The sequence below is a fragment of the Mustela nivalis genome (assembly GCF_964662115.1).
Source record: "Mustela nivalis genome assembly, chromosome: 1".
Taxonomy (NCBI): Eukaryota; Metazoa; Chordata; class Mammalia; order Carnivora; family Mustelidae; genus Mustela; species Mustela nivalis.
The window spans coordinates 159948949-159968687 of NC_139020.1; the positions used below are offsets into that span (position 1 = coordinate 159948949).

Below are 19739 nucleotides of genomic sequence, written 5' to 3' on the forward strand. Positions count from 1 at the left end.
TTTGCCTCCGTATTTCTGTCACTCTCAGAGTGCTTTCTCCTTTCTCCTTTCAGTTTGAAGGATGACCTCTAGGAAGAAAGTGTTGCTGAAGGTTATCATCCTGGGAGATTCTGGGTAAGTGTTTCTCACTGTTTGAACTAATGTGTTGAAGCTGGTACCCTACGTGCTGACATTTGGCGGTTTCTTCTCTAATAGCAGGGCAGTAGGGCCCTAGGTCTCCTGCTGTTTCAGGCACAGCAGCAATTTGAATGATCTCTTGTTCTGTAACCCTTTCTTCCCTGTTCTTTGGCATGATTTAGGGGAAAGGGTAGCTGTTTAAATTCAAGAATAGTCTCATGGAATTCCCTTTTTCCCCGATTTTTTTCCCCGAGCTGGTTAGACAAGGGAGTTCTGTTTATGTACATTTGTTGCCACTGACCTCATGCCTACCAGTCGTGGGTTTGGGATGTGCCGTGCAGTATCCTCCCACTGCTGTGCCAGATTTGGGCCTATATTGCAAAGAACCTGGGTCTGGATAACTGGATTCTGATCCTAGATCTGCCACTAAGTCAGCTCTTCTGTAGCTGTTATGGTTCTGTGGAAGACTTTTCAGACTCAGCATCTGAAGTGACCTTTGAAACCTTAGACCAACTAGAAGCTGTGTATTTTTTTTTTTTAATAGTAATAATAAATGCAGGTGTGCCGCCTTATCCCAAAGCTCCCTGCCCTTTAAAAAGGCAATGGTTTTTCTACCCTGGCGGTTTTTTTAATTGCCTGAGGAGCCTTTTAGAAGTTAGCATTTTTCCAGACCAGCGGGTTGGGCCTAGTTAGCAGTACTTAAATACACACATCTCTCTGTCTCTGTCCCTCCCTTCCCCTCCCTTCCCCTCCCTTACTCCTGACGACTCTGGTGTGCTGTCAGCAGGGTCGGGCCTGGTTAGTACTTGGATGGGAGTGGGAGAGGAAGGTGTTCCCGTTGACTCTGAAGGCTTTTGTATTGTCTTCAGCCTGCCCTAACTAATCTCATCACCAAAAGACCCCCACCACCACCACCACATGTCATCTCTTCCTGAGTTTTCTTACTGAAGAACACCTCTGGAGGAGCTTACTCTGAGGAAATTCTCATTTGGTGTGGAATATTGATTCTTTCTCCACTTTAGATTTTAAACTTCGAAGCAGCAGGTGGCTGACTGGTGTGTATGTCTCCTTGCAGCCGGTGACTTCCTCCTGTGCTATTACTTTCTTGGACTGAGTAGCAACCCCTAAAAGGAGAGACACCCAAGACAGCAGAGATATTTTTGGAATGGTGGAGTGATCTTACTGCTGTAGCTCCTTTTAGAAGGAGAGTATTTGCTGACATCTTTCTGGAAGGAAAAAAGTAATACTAGGTTCTACTGAGTTGCTTGTACCAAAACTTACAAGCAGCTTTTCAACATCTGGCCCACATCTGTACCCCATGTTTTCATCCCAGGAGAAAATACAGTCTCAAATGAGTAACGCTGGGCAGTTGGCTGGGGCAGCTCTCTATTGTGATCACAGTTCTTGTTCTCTTCAAGATAGGCCCGTGTCTTCAGAGCTTCAAGTATCAGAATCTGTTTTCTGTCCCTTCCTAGTTGACCTATATTTGTGGTTTTCCTCCAATTTCAGAGTTGGTAAGACATCACTCATGAACCAGTATGTGAACAAGAAGTTCAGTAATCAGTACAAAGCTACAATAGGAGCAGACTTTCTGACAAAGGAGGTGATGGTGGATGACAGACTAGTTACAATGCAGGTAAGCACATGTCTTTGCCGCTTTGCCAGCCAAGCCTTTTTCATTTGGTCTGAAACTTTTGTTCATGCCTAGACATTTTCCCTTCCTTTTCTTCATTTCCCATTACCATATTCATGGATAATTGGCCGCAAGTAGGATTGCCAGGTAAAATACAGGACTTCAAGTATGACCCAGATGTTGCATGAGACATACTAGAAAGTTTTCATTGTTTATACCAAAGTTCAAATTTAATTAGAGTTCCTTTTTGTTGTTTGTTTTTTTGTGTGTTTTGCTGAATTTGCCAGCCTACAGGCTCTGTCTTGCTATGTCTCCAACATGTCTAACTCATTCCTTTCTTAATATCCCTGCATAGTATTTTAGAAACTAGGAGAGACCCAAAGACCCAAAACATCTTTGGGTCTCTCCTAGTTTCTTGCAGTAGCTGTTCATGTAGTTTCCCTATTTTTCTGGCTTCTCTTATCTTACCTACAGCCACCAAAGTTGTGTTTCTGTTAAGCCAGCTAGCTTTTTTGTGTATCACCATAATCGTTTAAGGTTTTTCCCTGCAACAATTTGGCTAAAATACACGTTTCTTCATGTGACCTTTTGAAAGACTTTTCATTCTGGCTACAACTGTACTTCACTTTTTTGTCTTTTGTCAGTCCTTCTAAACCATGTGCTGCTCTTACAAACCTGTCCTTGAACCTGTCTGCTTCCATCCCAGCTCTTTCGTCCCATCTTTGTCTTCATCCCCAAGTCTCCAGCTTTTGTCCCTGGTTGTCTTCTGAAACTCCAATCTCCACAGCACTTGTTTCTTCCCGTGTTAAATGAGTTCCCTGGTAGACTAGACCTCTAGAGACAGACGTGATTTGTATTCCACTGTAGTCCTAGCAAACACCAGGCTTGCCCCAAAATGTTTGAATGATCCAGGTGTTATAGGTAGACGTTTTTACAGACATGAACCTAAAGCTGTGACATGCTCCCAGAGGATAAGGACTCTGGACGTTCCTTGACTCACACATCCAGGATGGGGCTGATACAGATTTCATTTCTCACCTCCCCCATGCATACACACCGAGATATTCAAAATATGACTACAGTTTTACCAAGCCAAGCTTGAGAGAGAAAGAAATTTTCCAGGTTACAGGAAAGAAGAGGGAACCGAAAGCTAGTGCTAAGCTTGGGGGCTTCTGCCATGATGCTTGTCAAGTTTATAACCAGACTAGAGTTTAATTACTCACCAGGGGCAGGAGATGTGACTATAAAAGGTTGGGGAGCTAGAACTCCCACTAGCACACTCCCTTGGGGAGACACACACACATTCTCTCTTCGTCTTTCTCTCTTCTCTCTCTCTCTCTCTCTCACTCTCACTCTTTCTCATTCACTCTCACACTCACCCAGGACTGTGGAAAGTTGTGAAAACGGGATCAAATACCCTCAACCCAAAGAAGTGGCAAAGCTCCTGTATGAAGTATGCTTGAGGCTTTGCCTCTTTGCTTTCTTGTTGGAGACTCTCAGTTCCACTGTGCTTATACTCTACATTCGACAGAAATGTTAAAGACTTTGACATAAACCCATAAATGCCTGTCATTCTTGACAAAAGCAGAGATAAGACCATTCTATAGGAAGACTTGCCACCTCCGGAGAGAAGATGAGGTCATAGCCACATGAGGAAATAATGTACCACAAAAAATGTTCACAATGACTAGAGATTTTTTTAAAAAAGGAATCGAAACCATAATGAAAAAGGATACTATTGTAAAAATGAGGATATAGAGAACTTAGAACTTGAAGAAGTGAAAACGTGGTCATTGCAATAAACCAAATGAACAGTTAACCTGCATATTAAACACAACTGAAGAAAACAGTAAGCTGTGAAAACTGAGCAGATTACCAGAAGACTCAAAATTGCAGAACACCAAAAGCAAAATTTTAAGAGCAACTAGAGAGAAGAAAAATTACTTAAAAAGGAACATTAGAGGAGTTCTTGAGGACATCAGGAGGGAGAAGGAAATGGAATGCCTTCAGGATACTGGCATAAAGTACTACCTGCAGATTTAACATGCGCACCAGCCAGACTGAACAGCTGTGGAGCCAGGCTGTGGCTTTGACAGCAGTGTGGGCTGATTCTGAAGTCAGAGCCCAGTTCCTCCTGGGTGCAGGGCCCCACATGCCCTCCTGAGCTGGAACCCTGCAGCGCCGCACTGCTGGAGTGAACACCATCTGGAGAACCACAGTCACTAGACTCTGGAAACAATAGAGGAGAAAACATGTTTCTGAAAGGTTGAAACAAAAGGCTGACCCTCGTACTATTGCAGCCAGCTTGACAGGCTTAGAAGGAAATGAAAACCATGATCTCTGGATAGAGGCATCATCTTCCTGGATCTTGAGAAATCCTCATATTTTTTACAAGCTTTTACCAGTGTGCAATAAGATAATCCAAATAAGAAAACAAGGCAAGGGGCGCCTGGGTGGCTCATTCGTTAAGCATCTGCCTTGGGCTCAGGTCAAGATCTGCAGGTCCTGGGATCGAGCCCCGCATCGGGCTCCCTCCTCAGCGGGAAGCCTGCTTCTCCTCTCGTTCCCTCTGCTTATGTTCCGTCTCTCACTGTATCTGTCTCTGTCAAATAAAATCTTTAAAAAAAAGAAAGAAAGAAAACAAGGCAAGAACCAATGGAAAGCTCCCTTATCATTCAGAGTGGTTTTTGTATTTAAAGGAATAAGGCAGTCTTATGTTGTCTGTGAAGAGAGGAAACTAAACAGGTGGTGTAGGTTAATAGAATTTCTAAAAATGAAATACAATAATCCAAAAAAGGGTGGAAATCCAAGAATGTTTTTAGCAGCAGAGAGGACACCCCAGAAGAGGGCTGAAAGGAAGAATGGTAGGAAAGAGAGGTACAAACAGGATTCAGTAGATAGGTCAGACTTCCTTTTAATCTCAAAATAAAGGGAATGAATCAGAGATGGTATTTGCTGAGAATTTTCCAGAATAGATACGGCACCAGTCCGCAGATTCAGGAAGCCCAAATTCCAAGATGGGTAAATAACTCGACATACCGTAATGAAATTGCAGTAACAAAAGACAAACTCGAAAGCATCCAGAGGAAGATGATGACCTTAAAAAGGAACAGGAATGAGGCTGACAATTGACTCTCAGCCTAACAGAGGAAATCAACAGGCGGTGGAATATATTCTGAAAGAAACCTTCAACACAGTGTTCTGTCCCTGCTAAAAATATCCTCAAAGGAGATCGTACTTCCTTAGGTTCTATGGCGAAAATTCTAAATGGTGTATTTCAGGCAGAAGGAAAGTATTCCATTTAGAAAGGTCTGAGATAAGATAAACTGAGATAAACTTTATTTGCATGCAAATACTTATTGTTAGAATTACAACCCTAATAGAGTATGTAACTTCCAAACTATCACACAAAACCAGGATTAGACCTATGTAATTTAATGTGTTGGGGAAGCATAGTGGTTGCTGTGGGGTTTTTTGTTTTTGTTTTTGTTTTCAGTTCCTTATATTGTTTAGGAAGAAGCTAGGAATCAGTATTAAACATTAGATGGTATCAAGTATGCAAGAAAAATGTAAAGGTAACTTACTATGAAGCCATGGTAGTTTAAACAGTGTGATATTGTCAGAGACATGCAGATCAAGGGAACAGAGGGCACATAGACAGGGCACACCTAGCTGGACACTGAGTAAAGAGTCAGCTTCCAAAAGAGTAGGGAAAAGGGGGAGTTACACAGTAAACGGAGTGGGCCAGTGGTTTTCGGTTTTGGATGGGGAGTAACCAGAGGGTTTAAGACCTGAATGGAACAAGTACAGAATGAAACTTCAGAAATGAAAATAATTTTTTTACCTTAAATGTTTAAAATAGAGAAAGCACAAATCATAAAAGATAAAAGATCGATAGTAGACCCCATTAAATTAAACATTTGAATAACAAGATTCCCAGATAAAACCACAGACCAGAAAAAATGTTGATAATGCGTAGTAGTATCCAGTCAACAATCAGCCCTGTGGAAAACTGGACAAAAGACATCACCAGGCAGCTGTCAGAAGAAACTGTTAATGTCCAGGAGTTTGATTTCCAGGAATTACAAATTTCAAAAGGTGACGAGGCAGGGTGGCACTGCTGTAGACACAGGGAATACTCCCTGCCTCCCTCCCCAGTGCTATCAAAAATGCTCTTTGGAAAAATATCCCAGCAGTTGGGTGGCTTAAAGAAATTCCCTGTGGTCCTGTGACTCCAGATACTTCTGGGGTTGGTTGAATAAAGTGGATGTCTGCCCTGACGGGCGGCATCTGAGTGACTGTGCTGTAGGGCTGTGGTGTGCCACCAGGGCCAGGAGAGCTGGTAGAAGGACTTCAGCAACCTCATCAGGCCCTCTGGACAGACAGAATTCAGGCAGGTGGTGCCACTGCTCTGAGATCATGAACGTTGGATTTGATCACATGGCGGGATAACAGCATGCTGGAAAAACAAAGTTGTGCGTGTCATTATATTGAGCCTGACTGTTCAGAGAGACTTCATAAACTTGAAAATTTACATAAAAGCTTGTTGGAAATGGAAATAATTTCATGTGGGTGTTTCACAGACAGGCAGTGTTGCTCTGCACCACTTAAGAAACTTCAAGTGTTTGCTGTTAAGTGATCTTCCTGAAATAAGAGAAAAATAAAACCTTGTCCAGGCCTTTGAGATAGCACCAACTTCTCTAGAACTAAAATTAGACTTGAAGTAAAATAGTAATATTCGTTAAGTATCTTATTTCATATGGAAGCAGCCCAACTGTCCGTCTGCAGGTGAATGGATAAAGAAGATGTGGTACTCATCATTAAAAAAAATGAGATCTTGCTGTTTGTATCGACATGGGTGGACCTAGAGAGTATCATCCCCAGTGAAATAGGTCAGACAGAGACAAATACTATATGGTTTCTCTCATATTTGGAATCTAAAAAAAAAAAAGAACAGACAACAACACACAAACAGACTCATCAGTACAGAGAACAAACTGGTGGTAGCTAGAGGGGTAGGGATGGGAAATGGGAGAAATAGGTGAAAGAGATTAAACTTCTGCTCATAAAATAAGTAAATTATGGATATAGGGGAAAAGTATCCTATTTCAATATAAAGTATCATTTAAAATTACTGATCATAAATAGTAACATATATTTATCATCAGTAGAACTAAAAGGTGGTCATACCACAACATTTTAAAAGCAAAGAGTCTCTCATGTAGAAAGTAAATATTCAGGGGCGCCTGGGTGGCTCAGTTGGTTAAAGCCTCTGCCTTCGGCTCAGGTCATGATCCCTGGGATCTGGGATCGAGCCCCGCATCAGTCTCTCTGCTCAGCAGGGAACCTGCTTCCCCTCTCTCTCTCTGCCTGCCTCTCCCCCTACTTGTGATCTCTGTCAAATAAATAAATAAAACCTTAAAAAAAAATAAATATTCAGACATGACATACTAAAGTTACTGAGTTGAAAGTGAGAATTTATGTACATTTTAAGAAAAATGCAAACCCAGGTAGCCTTTAAATTCTAATATATTCCTCATTTTTTACAAATATCTGTTGATGTAGAGTTATTTAAACTCATTTAAATGTGCAACACAGGTTTTTATTTTTTTTAAAGATTTTATTTGGGGGGTGCCTGGGTGGCTCAGTTGTTAAGCGTCGGCCTTCGGCTTAGGCCATGATCCCATGGTCCTGGGATCGAGCCCCACATCGGGCTCCCTGCTCAAATGGGAAGCCTGCTTCTCCCTCTCCCATTCCCCCTGCTTGTGTTCCCTCTCTTGCTGTGTCTTTTTCTTTCAAATAAATAAAATCTTTTTTTTTCTTTTTTATTACATTTTTAAATTTTTTTATAAACATATAATGTATTTTTATCCCCAGGGGTACAGCTCTGTTCATCGCCAGGTTTACACATTTCACAGCACATACCCTCCCCAATGTCCATAACCTCCCCTCCCTTACCCTCCCCCCAGTAACCCTCAGTTTGTTTTGCGAGATTAAGAGTCACTTATGGTTCGTCTAATAAAATCTTTTTTAAGAAAGATTTTATTTATTTGAAAGAGCTTGCACAGGTCAGGGTGGGGGTGGGGTGGCGGAAAGGAGCAAAGGGAGGAGGAGAAGCAGACGTCCCGCTGCACAGGGAACCTGACTCGGTGCTCAGTCCCAGGACCCCAGAGTCATGACCTGAGCTGAAGACAGGCAGTTAACCAACTGAGCCACCCAGGTGCCCCACATTTTAAAGTTAATAAAGCATATTGCTATAAATGTACAGACATGGAGGGGGGGAAAAAAGGCTGACAAAAATCAAGCTTTGACTGGAGTATAGGGAGTAGAATATTCTCAAGCTGATGGTGGGAGTGTATCCGGGCAGACTTATCAATAGAGACTACCATTTTGTTCTCCCTTGTTGAGTGTGTGTTCGGTGCTCTGTCTAGGAAGAGAGCCCAGGGAATCTGAGCTCTGGCCATAGGAAGAGAACTCATTGCTGCTGAGATGCCCAGGGAATAGATTGTGTGTATTAAGATAGTGGGATATTATATGGCCCTTCACTTTGGAAAAAAGGCAAGCTGCAAAAAGATGTACAAGATCCTTACTATTATGTAGGCATTTAACTCCTCAGGAGCCATTTATGTCTGGGAGGGAAAGGGAATTCTGTGAGGAAGGGTTAACTCTGTTTCTGTTAAAAAAAAAAGAAAATGGGCACCTGGGTGGCTCAGTGGGTTAAAGCCTCTGCCTTCGGCTCAGGTTATGATCCCAGGGATCTGGGATCAAGCCCCACATCTGGCTGTCTGCTCAGCAGGAAGCCTGCTTCCCCCTCTCTCTCTGCCTGCCTCTCTGCTTACTTGTGATCTTTGCCTGTCAAATAAATAAATAAAATCTTAAAAAAAAAAAAAGAAAGAAAGAAAATCAAACTGATATTATGGTGGCAGTGTTAGTATTTGTCACATTGGAGTATGGGTAAATAGATACATGGCTATGCTTTGTAGAAAATAAAATACTTTTTTTTTTTTTAAATGACAACTAGGGAGAGGGGGAACACAAGCAAAGGGGAGGGGGAGAAGGAGAAACAGGATTCCTGCTGAGCAGGGAGCCTGATCTGGGGCTCGATCCCAGGACCCTGGTATTTTGACCTGAGCTAAAAGCAGACACTTAACAACTGAGCCACCCAGGCATCCCAGAAAATAAGATATTTCTATTAAAGTTCATATTAAAATTTTTAAAAGATTACGGTCATAGGAGTGTACTTTTCTAGGTGTGAAGATAAATTAATTTTTGAAAGTTGCTAAGAGGCCACCTGGGTGGCTCAGTCAGTTGAGCATCTGCCTTCGGCTCATGATCTCAGGGTCCCGCTTTGGGCTCCCTGCTCGGTGGGAAGCTTGCTTCTCCCTCTACCTCTATTTCCCCCCACCCCCACCTCACTGCTTCTGCACATGTTTTCTCTCTCTCTCATATAAATAAATAGAATCTTTAAAAAAAAAAAAAGTTGTTAAGAATAACCACAGTTTTTCAACTTGACTTCTTAGTGCCTTACTCTGTCTTCTCTGTGTATGAGCGTTCCAGGTACCCATTTGGGTCTCTCAAGAGTCCTAGAGTTCTTACGTAATTCTCCTTTTGGGATTCTGTCCTAAACAATCAGAAATACAGAAGAGGCTCTGTAAGTTAACATTCATTACTGAGGTCCTTATAGTTGTGGAAATTTGGCAGCAATATGTTTTTAAAGAACAAGAATAAAATTGCTCACTGAGTTTTTGGGCAGCAGTAGAGGTGTGAGCTACTGTCAGCACTGTGGTGTTTCACGTGGGCAGAGAGGCGGATGGGGCAGAGCGCAGTGATGCGTGGTGTAAGGATTTCAGCTACATAAAACCCCGCAGTGTGGATACCTAGAATGACACATGAGCTAATGAAGATGATCTCTGTGTGGGAGGGTGCCGAGTGTTTCAGGGGGTTTCTGGCTTTGGCTTTACTTACCCAGATGTTTACATAGTAACAGTGTTACTCCTCTCATGGGGGGGGGAATTTTTTTTTTTTAATTTGTCAAGGTCTAGATTTAAGTTCTGGTTTTTACCTCCTTTCTCTTTGTAGAAGTGGTTGTCTGTTTCTAGTTTTCTTATTGTAGGACCAGGCTCTTGAGGAACTCTTGAGTTCCCCGCTCCATTGATCAGCCTCCCTGTTAATGACGAAGGGTTCCTTTTTTTTAACTCGGAGACATATATTCACTGTAGGATGTTGGGAAAGCAGAAAAGCTCAAAGGCAGACACCACCAGCAGTCCCTGTATTGGTTATCCACTGGCAACAGAGATCGAGTTTTGTCTACACATAAATGCTTTGTTGTGTTGGAAGTTGCATGAAGTTCCCCATCGCGATGAGAGGCAGGTAGAATAATTGCCTTTGAGTTTGTTCGTATGGATCTTCACGCTTACATGGAAGTCGTTCTCATTTCCCTCTGCTTCTCTTTGAGTGGCTGCTGCCTTTGCCAGTGGCCTGAGCACTCCTGTGCCCCACACGGACGGACATTCATGACAGCCTCCTGCCTCTACTCCACAGTCAGGCTGACCTCCTGTGGCTGTCACGGCAAGCCCTAGTTTAGAAAGGTTCTTCCCAGAGTGAAGTGCATGTAGATAGTGTATATAGTGGTTGGGGTTTCCTGGGAACAGAGTGGACTGCCAGGGTCAGTCTCTCTGCTCTCAGAGTTGTGGCCAAGAGTCCTGGCAGCCACATTTTCATGTACTGCTTATGGAGGGTCATGCACATTGGGAGAAAAGGCTGAGGCAGGCTTCTCAGAACTGTCCTCCTCTTAAGAGTAACGCTTGGGCTCTTGACTATTTGACAAAAAGCTGAAATGTGCACTTTTGCTCGGCCCTAACATTGGTAACCACAGTAGTCCCCTTCCAGGCTGTTCTTGGCCAGTCTGTGGGCCAGAGTTTAGCGTGTGTAGTCATAATTGCTTTGTTAGGGGTTCTGAGTGCTGTTTCCAGACCTCCCGTCAATATTTAAGTTCTGGCTCTGCCCCTGCTTGTGGCAGTGTCATTTGAGCCAGTCAACTGTCTGGATTGGTTTTTAGGACACATTAGGTTTTAGGACTCCTTTCAGAGACTATTTTGGGAGGTGTTAGGGGATTTAGTAGAAGATCATGAGCTTTGATTACATTGGTAGTTTTAAAGAAAGGCAAATTGCATATTACTGCCCTGTCCTATGTTATTTCTCTTGTGCATGTTTACTTATTCTAATCAGGCATCATAACCTCGTCCTCTGTGGTGCTCTTCCTACTTGAACTGGGAGCGCAGTTTGTGTATGGCCTAGTGACACTGGGTAGGTTCCCCACGTGTTCTGGATCACCTGGAGGGACGCACCACTGCTTCACAGGGGGAGCTCAACCATCCTGCAGAATTTGGTTCTGGGAATGAAACTATAGTGGCCTAGTACACACTCCAATTTTGGTTTAAACCTGGGCCTTTTGGGGTAGTCGGCTGGTGATTTAGATATAAAGTTGACATTTATTTGGGTTATAAAGGATGGTCTAAGTTCTTACGTTATTCTGAAGCTCAGTGGGTTCCCTGCAAACAGTGAATAAACCAGTTAAAGACCCATGTCAGCTGTAAGTAATGGTTTGCTGCTTCTGAACCAAGCACTTTCTTAAACCTGGTGACTTGCTGGGTGGTGTGGAAACTATTCCTCAGAACACTCATCATCTCTCAGGCTGACCAGGGTGGCCTTGTTAGGGATCTAGGGCAGTAAGGAAATCCATCCTTGCTCTTGAACTTAGCATGGCAATGAACGACAGGAAGTTCTTTGAGCTGGTCAGTAGTACCCGGTTGTTCTTTCGATTAAAAGCTGGCTTTCGCCTCTGATCTAAAGTATGTTTTTGTTGTCTTTCCCCTCATCTTTCTTTGTCAAGTGTTTTTGTTTGCTTTATTATTATTGAGTCATGTTATAAATAAAAGTGATTTTTAGCTAAACTTTATATACAGTAAAATATGTAGATTTAAATGTACAGTTCATATGTAATCACCTCCCTATGTATCCATCACCTGCAGAAAGTTCCCAGAGTACCTAGATCTTAAGTTTACATTGTGAATTTTACATAAATGTCTCCTAATTGGACCACCGCCCAGATCAAGATAAAAACGTTCTCTAGCAGGGTTCAGACTTGGGTGCCGGCGCCCCCACAGAACATGCGCTCACATGCGCCCTCTGTCTGGGCGGGGTGGGGTACCCAGTGCTGCACTCTGCTTGCCGAGTGCTGCGGTCTGCGGTCACTTGTCTCTCAGTGGCTCCATGATGCAGCACGTTTCCTCTGGTGTCCCCCCACTCCTAGTGCTGGGCCCCCCAAGGAATAATGTTCTGTCTTCACAGATCTGGGACACAGCAGGCCAGGAGCGGTTCCAGTCCCTTGGTGTGGCCTTCTACAGAGGCGCAGACTGCTGCGTTCTGGTGTTTGACGTTACTGCCCCCAACACATTCAAAACTCTCGATAGCTGGAGAGATGAGTTTCTCATCCAGGCCAGTCCCCGGGATCCTGAAAATTTCCCCTTCGTTGTGTTGGGAAACAAGATTGACCTCGAAAACAGACAAGTAAGTGCTGAAGATAATGGGAATCTTCTGTGTGGAGGCTTATGAGTCTGCCCTCATTTAGGTTGTGGTTCCTGGACCGCCTTTCGAAAGTGGCAGCTAAGTTTTAGATGACAGGTACTGTTTTAGCTTTGATTGGTAAAAAGCCATGCTGCCTAAGGACCAGTCCCCAGTATATCTGTGTGTATGTGTGTGGCCCCAGAGTGGGGTAGAGGGGAGGGATAACTAGCTAGTTACCTGCCCAGCCCTTGGGCCTTGCTTCCTAATCTGCTCAAGGCCTACCATTTTGCTTTCCCCTGTGGCAAAACAGGGACAGTGAATGTTTGCGGTGGTATTCCTTTTGAAATTATGCCAATAGAGTACCAAGTGCATTTTGTGGAGTTGCCTGTGCTGGCCATTGTTTCGGTTGCCATGAAATAATTTGACTTCAGGCTGGTTGCAGTGTGCGTTTTGGCCTTTTGGATTTAAAGGCAGAGTTCCATTTAAAGCCTGGCTCATGCACTTTTTAGTTGGGAATATTTCTTGGAGTCTGAATCTTATGTAACAAGAACACTCTGGGATCAGATGACAGTGTACCCAAAAGCCCTGGCACCTAGAGGAGCTTGGGGAATGGTGGCTTTCTGGTTGGCCTGTTGCTGTTTTCTCCTCCTGTGAAAGGCACTGGCTTCTAAGGTGACTTGTGGTTTGGTGGGCTCTGTGCGAAGCCCAGGTGGCTCCAGAAAAGTACATGTGGGAACGTGAACTGGTCTTCCGGTCAGCTACCTTTTGAGGACCAGGACCTACGAGACTCGGTTTAAGTGCCCATGCTGTCTCAGGCCAGCTGTGACTTCGGGCCATTGTCTCTGCCCTGTGAGCCTCCGTTCTCCTTCTGCACTCCAAAGGAGGGAATTAGATTTTGTCCTTCGCGAGTGTTCCTGCACTTCAGGGGCCTGCCTGGATCTCCGTGTGTGTAGAAGATTGCACTTTGGGCTTTGAGTAAAATTGCTCTGGTTTACTTTGAAATAGCATTTCTCTTGGGATTGGGAGCATGGACTCTTATTTATAGCTCGGTTTATTTCTGGCCATTGATCTCTTTTTCTCCCTTTCCTAGGTGACAGTCCTCTCATTCCTGAAAGTGGGCTGGGGTGGGGAAGGAATTCGGGAAGGAGAGGCAAGGGTGTCAGTGAGAGCTGCGAATTCTGTGGCACAGGTGATGGAACCCTAGCAGTAATGACAAGGGACTGCAAACCTTAAGACCAAGCTGCCAGGCATTTCCTGGGCTGGGACCTCTGAGGTCCCAAGAGGAACAGTTCTGTACTTCCTAGGCCAGCTAGCTCCTTTCATCATCTGCCTAGAAGTGCAGCTAAGGGTCAGAAACTAGGGATTATAGAATGGGCTTAGGTGTGAGGCCTAGCTGTGCTACACAAAGCCTGCAGTGTGACCTTGGACGGGTCTGCCGCCCCCTTCCTCAGACCCCTGCCACCCTCATCCAGTCTGCTCCTTTCACCGGTGCTAGCGGCTTCTGTTAGGAGCACACGTACACTCTGTTTCCTCTTCCAGGTGGCCACAAAGCGGGCACAGGCCTGGTGCTACAGCAAAAACAACATTCCCTACTTCGAGACCAGTGCCAAGGAGGCCATCAATGTGGAGCAGGCGTTCCAGACAATTGCACGGAATGCACTTAAACAGGTGGGTCTCTCGCAGCTGTCTGGCTCCCTCTGGTGACTGACCATCGGCCTAGCTCCTGCCTGGCTTTCTTGTCCTTAATCTTTCTTAGCTCTTTCTTCTGTGTAGCCAGAAAAACCCACGTGTTTATCTAGGAAGGTCATGAGGCATTTCGCTAAAGATTCCAGAAAATTCCACTTGCTTGTAAATAACCTCTACAGTGCAAGGGCAGCGAAGATGCACTGAGGCCACCCTTTTTTGGGGACGTCCTTGTTCCCCTTGCATGCTATCCGATGAGACCTCTGGGAGCCCTCGGTCAGATGGATCCCTCTACTGAAGGAGGGGACAGACCCATCATTAGATCCAGTTCGGTTTTTGTTTGGTTTTCCTCATCTCTGAGCTTGCATACCCTACTCTGTCACATGATACTTGCCGCAGGATGGTTGTGAGGATGGAATAAGACAGGCTCATTCCTGGCGTTCTCCTGAGTGGTTGTGTTTGATCACCAGAAGTTCTAGGAATTGTATTCCTTGAGTGAGGTTTTCTTTCTCATTTATGTTGTTTACTCACCTGTTTTTGTTGGCATGAGGGAGTGGAATGCTCTGTTGATTCAGCAGCTCTTCAGGGCCAGTGAGTTAAGACAGATCATGAGGTACCGTCCATGCTCTGTGATGTCAGACTCGGGAGCGGGTGAGTGTCAGAGGGGAGGCGCACGCCAGAAGATGTGGAGAGCATCTTGACGAGGCATATGGTGGCTATAAAGGGCAAGGCGGTTCTGCGAGCTCCAGGAAACTGGGTTTATAAAAAGCACTGATTATCAGCAGGCCAGGGCATCTGGACCTCCGGGCAGGGAACTAACTTGGTTGTTCCAAGGGCTGGACTGAGTGTTCTGTGATGAAAGAAATTGATGCACCCAAAGCGCTCGGAGCCCCTGCTGAGCGCCCCTCATGCTAACAGGATGTAGGCCTGAGGTGTTTGCCACCTGCTCTCCCCCTTCCTTTAACCCACCCTCACACCTAGGTGTGAATATTGCTGTCCCAGTAGCCTTATTAGAATGCTTTTTTGTTCCTCCACACCAGTCTCTCAGGAGTAAGATCGTTAGATTGAAAGGTCTATGTGCTTTCAAGATGGTGCCACATTGCTTTCCTCGAGGACGGTAGTACTTCAGTCCTTTCTCTTCCCTGCTCAGCAGCAAGTGGCCGGCGCCATCTGGAACTCTGCTGCCTCGCTGCCTGTCAATGGGCCCCTGCTGCACGCCGTCAGCACCTGGCACTGGCCCGGGTGCCCATCGCTCCCGTGAGCGGGAATTACCTTGACCAGTATTGCAAGTGACTTTTCCAACTCTGTTGTCTCCCTGGGGCATAGAAAAAAGTAATTTTTGTTAGGTATGTCATTTTAAATGTCTGGATTTCCCGCGTCTGGATTATTGTCCAATTCAATTGAACTTATTTTGCTTATGGCAGGATATTAGGGACTCACGTTTTTCTTTTAGCAGAATAGTCAGTTGTTTCAAATATTAGTAGCAGATTGTTAGATAAACCACTTTCCCCCGTAGATTGAAGCATTACCTTTGTGCACTAAATGCTTGTGTATATTGGGATCTTTTTCTGATCTGCCCAGTTTGTTCGGCAGCATGCGTGTTCCTTGCCTGGACTGTTGTGATTTGACTGCCATTACAGTGTAGTATCCCCTCTGCTAGGCAAGTCTCCCTCCATGACAGGTGACTAGTGACTGACAAAAAAACATTTTGGGTTTTTTTTTTTTTTCTTGGCTGTTTTGGTGCATTTTCTATTTAGACTGAGAATTTTATTGCAGTTCCACCTTCTTTCCTCACCCTTCCCAAATACAAAATCTTACTGAGATTCTGTTTGTGATTCTGCATTAGAGCTGTCTTACTCTAGTGTGCTTTGGGTTCCGTTACAAAGTATTGCAGACTGGGTAGCAGAACGGCAGGCTTTATGTTCCCTCAGTTCTGGAGGCCAGAAGCTTAAAATCAAGGTGCCAGCAAATTCAGTTTCTGCGAAGGGCTCTCTCACCGGTTTTTGCAGACTGCCGTCTTTCTCCTTGTGTCCTCTGGTGTGTGGCTTTTCCTCTGTGCTGACAGCGAGCGAGAGCAAGCCCGAGCAAGTGGGGAAACACATGCACTCCCTGTGTCTCTTCTTAGAAGGACACACTCACCTGTCACGTCAGGACCCCAGCCTTAATGACCTCATTGCACCTTCATTACTTTCTTCATCGTGAGACTGGCACCCTGGGGATTAGGGTTTCAACGTAGAAATTTTGGAGAGACACAAACATTCAGTCCATAGCAGCTATTATTTTAGGTCTTGTGTGCTGTCCTTTGATAAAACTGTCATTTTTCACATCCTTTGCCTTTCATATTAAATATACTCCTAGGTGCTGGTGGGAATGTGAAATGATGCACCCACTTTAGAAAGTAGTCTGACAGTTCCTCAAAAAGTTAAACGTGTCATCCTGTGACCCAGCAGTTCTGCTCCTTGGTGCATACCCAGGAGAAACAAAAACTGTCCACACAAAGTCTCGTATATGAGTATTTGTAATAGCATTACTCATAATAGTCAAAAGGCAGAAACAAACAAGTGTCCATCAAATGAAATATCCAAGATAGGCCAGTCTATTAAATAGACAGAAGATGTCTGTGGTTGCCAAGGCTTGAGAGAGTGTGACTGCCAATAGGGGCAGGGTTTCCGTGGAGTGAAGAAAATCTATGGAATCAGTGGTGATAGTTGCTCAACTTTGTGAATACACTAAAAACCACTGAATTGTACGCTCCGTGGTCTGTCTCAGTAGACCTTCTTCCCATGTGTATTCCTTGGAGGTTTTTACTTTTATAGAACAATTCCTGTCACTTAGGTTCTCAGTGTTTAAGTGACAAATTGTTTTCTTACACCAGGAAGTGGACAGCTGCTGTGCACTGGACCCATGTTATTTCAGCAAAAAGTCCCACTAAACTGACCACAGTCCATCCCCTGTGACCTCTCACCACGGTTGCTAATACAATTCATCCATAGCTGGTTTCTGAGTATGCGGCATTTAGAGGCAAAACCCTCCTAAGCCTTTGGAAGAAAAGGAAAATGGAGGGCTGCCTGGGTGGCTCAGTCATTAAGCGTCTGCCTTCAGCTCAGGTCATGATCTCAGGGTCCTGGGATCGAGCCCCACAGCGGGCTCCCTGCTCAGCAGGAAGCCTGCTTCTCCCACTCCCCCTACTTGTGTTCCCTCTTGCTTGCTATCTATCTCTCTCTGTCAAATAAATAAAGAAGAAAAAGAAAGTGGACCATTAGTCCAGAAAAATGAATGGCAAATGGGACTAGAGGAATGTTTTGGGACTGAAAGGGCAGGTAGCACTCATGCTCCAGCCCACACTTGCCCTGTGGAAGTGCTGAGAGCTGCCAAAATTCAGCCCGTGTTGAAGTCTGACTTCGGAGTGTTGGCGGTGGTACACTACGGAGCGCTCGGAAAGCGTCTGTGAGCTGGCTATGGTCCCCAAGCCACCAGATTTCCATCGTGACGGTGGAGAGCGTGAGTCAGCTGTGTCCTGACTGCTCAGCGCCGATCGCTGCTCTTCCTGCTCGGTTTCTGTCTTCACATTGTCGCAGGGTTGTCATAAAATCTGTCTTGCCCTTGCTCGGCCCTTGAGAGTTGAGCCCTCCCTTCAGCGCTATGTCTGTGCCCCAGCCCCCTGCCCACCGAGAGCCGTGGGAGAGCACCACTGAGGCTGCCGCAGAGCTCGGAGCTTCCCCATACCCTCAGTAACAGACCTCTCTCCCGCTCTCTCTCTGTGCAGGAAACAGAGGTGGAGCTGTACAATGAATTCCCCGAGCCCATCAAACTGGACAAGAACGACCGGGCTAAGGCCTCGGCGGAGAGCTGCAGTTGCTGAAGGGGCAGTGAGAGCAGAGCGCAGAGTCCTTCACAAAGAAAGAACACACTTAGGCCTTCCAACACAAGCCCCCTCTCCTCTTCCAAACAAAACATAAAGTCATCTCTCGAATCCAGCTGCCAAAAGAAACCCCATCAAACACACCCTTACACACACACACACACACACACACAGCCCTGACACAAGCAGACAGACTCCAGCCCAGGCCTGTGATGACTCCATCGGGGTCTGCCCACCCACCACATCAGCCCTCGTATGGCAGCGGGACAGGCAAGCCGTAGAAATCGTTCTGGTGTGGAGTCGGCATCGGAAGCTTATTCTTTTCGTCCACTGGGGAGAGAGAACTGTTTACAGTTAATCTGTGTCTAATTAGTTATCTGATTTTTTTAACGGTCTTGTGGTCTTTTTACCCCCCCACCCCAACCCCCCCTCCTGTGAAGGCTACCACTTGGGAAGGCTGGTGCCCCATGCTTCATTACAGGCTCACACCCAGTCTGATCAGACTGAGTTTTGTATGTATCTGTTAATGCTTGTTACTTTTAACTAATCAGATCTTTTTACAGTATCCATTTATTATGTAATGCTTCTTAGAAAAGAATCTTATAGTACATGTTAATATATGCAACCAATTAAAAATGTATAAATTAGTGTAAGAAATTCTTGGATTATGTGTTTAAGTCCTGTAATGCAGGCGTGTAGGATGGAGGGTTGAACCCTGTCTGGATTGCAGAGTGTTAGCTACTCAGAATTCAGAAATCCAGCTAGAGGCAGTATTCTGTACAGTAGACACAAGAATTATGTACGCCTTTTATCAAAGACTTAAGAGCCAAAAAGCTTTTCATCTCTCCAGGGGGAAAACTGTCTAGTTCCCTTCTGTGTCTAAATTTTCCAAAAGGTTGATTTGCATAATACAGTGGTGTGTGCAATGGATAAATGGCCGTTGTTTCAGAAATTAAAATTCTCATTTTTTCCTCCCCCTGCCCCCCCCCCATACTTTGGAAACTCCCCTATTAGGTCAGCATCCTACTGATAAGAGGAAAAGGAAAATCCTAACAGATCTGTCCTAGTGATTTTACCTTTGTTCTAGAAGGCACTCCTTTCAGGGTTGTGGTATCCTTAGGTTAGCAAACCTTTTTCTCCTTTTCCCCACCAATTCCCAGTATTGCCCACTATTCATTAACCTGTTTCTTTGGTATGGAACCCTGGCAGTTCTGCCCCCTCCCTAGGATCTGCCCCTGCATTGTAGCTTGCTTAATGGAGCACTTCCCCTTTTTCCAAAGGTCTGCATTCTAGGGTGTGGGCCAAGTTCTTCTGTAAAGAGATGAACGTGATGCCAATAAAATGTAACAAGAACAAAGATCATCTGCCTTTGCCCTGTCTTTTTTCCTTCTTCTGGATCCTTGGCTCAGTAGAGACCATGTTAGCTAATCCCGGCCAGTGCTTTATCAAGCCGAAGAGCCCTCCGTAACTGGGCACATGGGGTGCCTTTGAGGCGGAAAGACCGTGTCACGTCCAGCCCTGCAGTGCCTGTCCCTAGTTTTTTGGTTTTGGTTTTTTGATCACAGTGATGGGATGTAGGGATGCTGAATGGAGAAAACACTGTCCCTATAGAGGACCACCTGTGAACTGCGTATGAGCGCTAACAGCTTTCGTGCTCTTATGCTGTATAGTTGCTGACACTTAGATACCATAGTTCTGGATTTCTGATTTCTCACAGAAGAGGAGGGGGTGGCAGGAGGGTGCCCTGCATCCCAGTATTATAGCTGGGACTGAATGTATGCCACCTAGAACCAAATTTATAGAATAGTAGTGCTTCAGTCAGAGACGTGGTGTAGGTATTGCTTCTAGAAATGCCCCCATGACTAAGCTCTTGGATTC

At 45.0% G+C, this 19739-nt stretch overlaps 1 protein-coding gene and 1 long non-coding RNA gene across 3 annotated transcripts in view; both read left to right on the forward strand.

Annotated features, from left to right (window-relative positions):
- RAB7A (RAB7A, member RAS oncogene family) overlaps nt 1-19218 on the forward strand; it is a 114718-nt gene extending 95500 nt beyond the window's left edge. For both annotated transcript variants that reach the window (XM_082747706.1, XM_082747707.1), the window contains exons 3-7: nt 54-114; nt 1627-1753; nt 12101-12319; nt 13856-13984; nt 17766-19218. In XM_082747706.1, coding sequence (XP_082603832.1) covers nt 62-114; nt 1627-1753; nt 12101-12319; nt 13856-13984; nt 17766-17861 — 624 coding nt within the window. In that variant the 5' untranslated portion in view covers nt 54-61 and the 3' untranslated portion in view covers nt 17862-19218. The remainder of the gene's footprint in view (nt 1-53; nt 115-1626; nt 1754-12100; nt 12320-13855; nt 13985-17765) is intronic.
- The window catches only part of LOC309872844, an 802828-nt gene that overhangs the window by 224808 nt on the left and 558281 nt on the right, over nt 1-19739 (forward strand). The gene's annotated exons all lie outside the window — the stretch shown is intronic.